We start from the raw sequence: 3,637 nt of genomic DNA on the forward strand, positions 1-3,637 counted from the left end.
TAGGGCTCTCATCATTCAAAATCTCTTACACCAACCTAAACCACCTTTGCTGCACCACCATTCTTTGTTTCATTTCAACATTACACTTACCTCTTAGTTAATAAGCAATCTACTTATCATGCATTTGAAAAATTATTACACGTTTATATATGAATGAGTCCTGTAACAATGTTTTCGTTAATACCAATGATTAGGAATGTGCAAAAGTTCAATTCCATGTAAACATTTTCTAACATTCATCACAGTCTAATTCATCAATTCCAATTATGTGATTCAACAATGAAGTTCCAAATTTAAGACACGGCCAAACTAGGTACCACATTTTTGAAAGTGATCATTTTGTATCAAAGTTCTACAGTTCAACTAATTCCATCAGAGTTTCTTATAGGGATCAACTCAGTGGAAGGTCCACTGCTGTTGTTCTTCCTTCCAACAGTTTTCTTCATTTTGATGTAACTGCCAAAGACATAAGAGCAGAAGCCCCAAATGCACAAAACAGTTGAGACAGCCTTAAAACCTCCAAAAGCATCTTTATAAACCACCACTCCTCCCAACACATTTATGGACAACAAAGCTGTGGAACAAATCCCCCCGTTTAGAGAAGATGTCAGAAAAACCATGCCTGCAGTTCCCACAAAGCAACATTGCCATGTTACCACAGTCGACAAAATGGTTAACCAATAAACCGTGGTTCCCTTGTCGAAAACCCTCTCGGCCTCTTTCTTCATGTCAGAAAATCCTCCATCACATGCCATACCTACAGTGGCCAATACTGTTGCTGCAATCTCCATTATGAGCTGCATTTCTATCACCATTTGGTAGCAGTTCACCCTCTGGTAGATCTTCTCCATCAATGGCAAATACAAAGCAAACAAAAGACTTGCACCGATGGTGCAAGAGAACCCTATGAAGTAATTTTTGTTTGTGAGTCCTGGTGACTTCTCGCGACTAGAATCCAAGCCTATAATGATGGAACTAATGGTGATGAGGATCACACAATTTAGGTTTGCAAAGGTTATTTTTTGTTTCACAATGAGGGAAGACAGAATAAGAGTGAAAACTAACTGGGTGGACAAAAGAAGTGCTGAGGTTGAGACAGGAAGGTATGCCACACCCCATGAGAATAAAAGGTTGTTAAACCCTATCATGAGACCAACTAAAACCGAAAACAAGAACATCTTTTGACTGAAATCTCTGAAAGGTTTTCTCTTTGTGTATTTAAGGAGAACTGGGAGAAAAATGGGAAAGAGTAGGAAGGGAAAGCCAGCACTCTGAACCCATGTAGCGACCCATTTGCTGGAGCCTTTGTGAATGAAGTAAAATTTTGATAGCAAACTCGAAGAGAGTGACCCAACAAAAAGTAGGACGTAATTGAGCAGTAAAAGAGACATATACCTCTTATTGGTGGTGGATTTTTTATCTTTATCATTGTTCTCTTCTTTGTTCTCAATGAATGGGGAAAGATTTGGGAGCGATTCTTGTACATAAACAATTTCATTTTCAACATAGTTTGTGCCATTCTGATTAGAGCTTGCGAGATGGAATGCCTCAGATGGCAATGTGGTTGTCATGGAAGCTAGATTTAATAGAGAGAACTTTTCTTTGATCAACAATAGAGACGATTGATTTGGAATAGCTAGAACTATCACTTATATATATATACTCATAAACTTTTATTATATATATTCATTTATGGCTAATAAATAAACCAGCATTTATGGATTAAACATTTAACTGCATAAAGACAAAAAAACATTTATGGTTAATAATATACATTAAAGTTTATTCCATAAGGTCAAATTTGATGAATTCATTCATTTGTGTTAAGTTATTTTCGTACATTAAAATTTTAAATAATTTGAAAATATGTATATATTTGAATTTCTAAATAATGTTATATCAAATGTTAAAAGTTGATTTTTTTTTAAACGTAGAAAACTTTACAAACTTAATCTTTTATCATAACTTACATGCAAGAATTATGAAAGTGTTTTTATGACTAAAGAATTCATAGAAATTTATTATCTCTAGGTTAGAAGAAACTAGCATATTGTATCTGTAACTCTATTTAAGACAATAAAGAAAAGCAAATATGTTAGGGATGACTGTATTACATGAACATTTTATTACAAAAGAAATAAAATATATATATATATATATATATATATATATATATATATATATATATATCACAAAGCTTCTCTTTTATGTGTTTTTATTATGTTAAAAATATAGCGCTGACCGGTTTAATAAGTCAATAGAATTAATTAAAATTTCAATAGTATTCGAAAATAATGTGTATGTCAATAGCGCTGACCGGTCAAATTGAAAGATATACAGACTTTTCATCATGAATATTAATAATGATATTATGAACATTTCTATATAGGTATTATTCACAATGATAATATTGAATATTTTTATATGTGAAATATTTTACTCTGTTAATCAATCATAAATCATAGTTTGAATTACTAGGATAATTCATAATGGAATGGATTGGTATCTTAAGAAAAATATAATTTATTATGGAGTTTGTGTTAAATTTTAAAACACATGATTACAACAATTTGTATAGGTAATTACATTTTTTTTGTAAATCTTTGTACCCGCATCTTTCAGATGTTATACTAATAAATATGATATGTAGTTTACATTTTATAATTTTTAATAATATTTTCTAGCTAATTAAAAAATAAATCTGAAGACAACTTTTTTTAGTAGTCCAAACTTCATTTATATGATTGTAACTTAGTCAACTTTCTTCTAGAAGTGGACAATTGATACATCCCTCTGTTAAGTAACCTAATATATATACATAACAAACACACCACACACTTTCTTTAGCTTTCCATTCTAATTATTTGGCTTCTCATCCATTCACATTTTTAAGATATTTTTCTTCTTATCACAATGTTTGTATAGTTATGTTCAAATAATATAAGTAGTGCTGAATTAAAACTCGGCCCGTCATAGGTTACAGTCGGGTTGATTTTAAAAAAATGCAAATTTTGACATAGGTCACAACTGAACTTGACCAACTAAAAACTCGGTTTACTCAGGTTACCAACCCATCCATAAATTTTTAAATTATATTAAAAAAATAAAAACATTAAACATAAACCCTCCTATATTATAGATTTATCCGTTCAAGACTCTAATATTATAGATGGATAAGTGACAACAATGATTTGATGTTAGATAGTCATTCATTTTATATTTTTGTGCTTTTATATTGAATTTCGAGTTTAACATGATTTTGGATTAAATTGTATTTTTTATTTTGCGATTGTATATAGATTTTAATACTTGTTAAACTGCCTTTTAGTTGCCTAAGGCAGAACAAAGAACTGGTCTCCACTAATGTAGTATAGGGCAACCAGAATATCAATCCTAGGACTCAACTAATTAAGATTAAAGTATAAGGTTAAGTCTTGTATTTATTTACTAATTATTTACTTACTAACTACTAAACAGGTGGAGACATTTAATATGAATAAAACTAAAGTTTAAAAGGAAAAGAAAATAAAAATCTATAAACTGTTTAAAAGAAGAAAGAACTTGAATTGAAATGGAAAAAAAAAATAAAACTCTAAACTACCTATGACAGAAACAACAGCAGAAGCTAACAAAATTT

At 30.5% G+C, this 3,637-nt stretch overlaps 1 protein-coding gene across 1 annotated transcript; it reads right to left on the minus strand.

The window, feature by feature from the left end:
- Positions 1–359: 359 nt before the first annotated feature.
- On the minus strand, positions 360–1,599 carry LOC106753154 (probable purine permease 4). The gene has a single exon (XM_014634954.2). The coding sequence runs from the start codon at positions 1,569–1,571 to the stop codon at positions 360–362; it is 1,212 nt and encodes a 403-aa protein (XP_014490440.1). The 5' UTR covers positions 1,572–1,599.
- Positions 1,600–3,637: the final 2,038 nt, after the last annotated feature.

This window comes from Vigna radiata, unplaced genomic scaffold (assembly GCF_000741045.1).
Source record: "Vigna radiata var. radiata cultivar VC1973A unplaced genomic scaffold, Vradiata_ver6 scaffold_235, whole genome shotgun sequence".
NCBI lineage: Eukaryota > Viridiplantae > Streptophyta > Magnoliopsida > Fabales > Fabaceae > Vigna > Vigna radiata.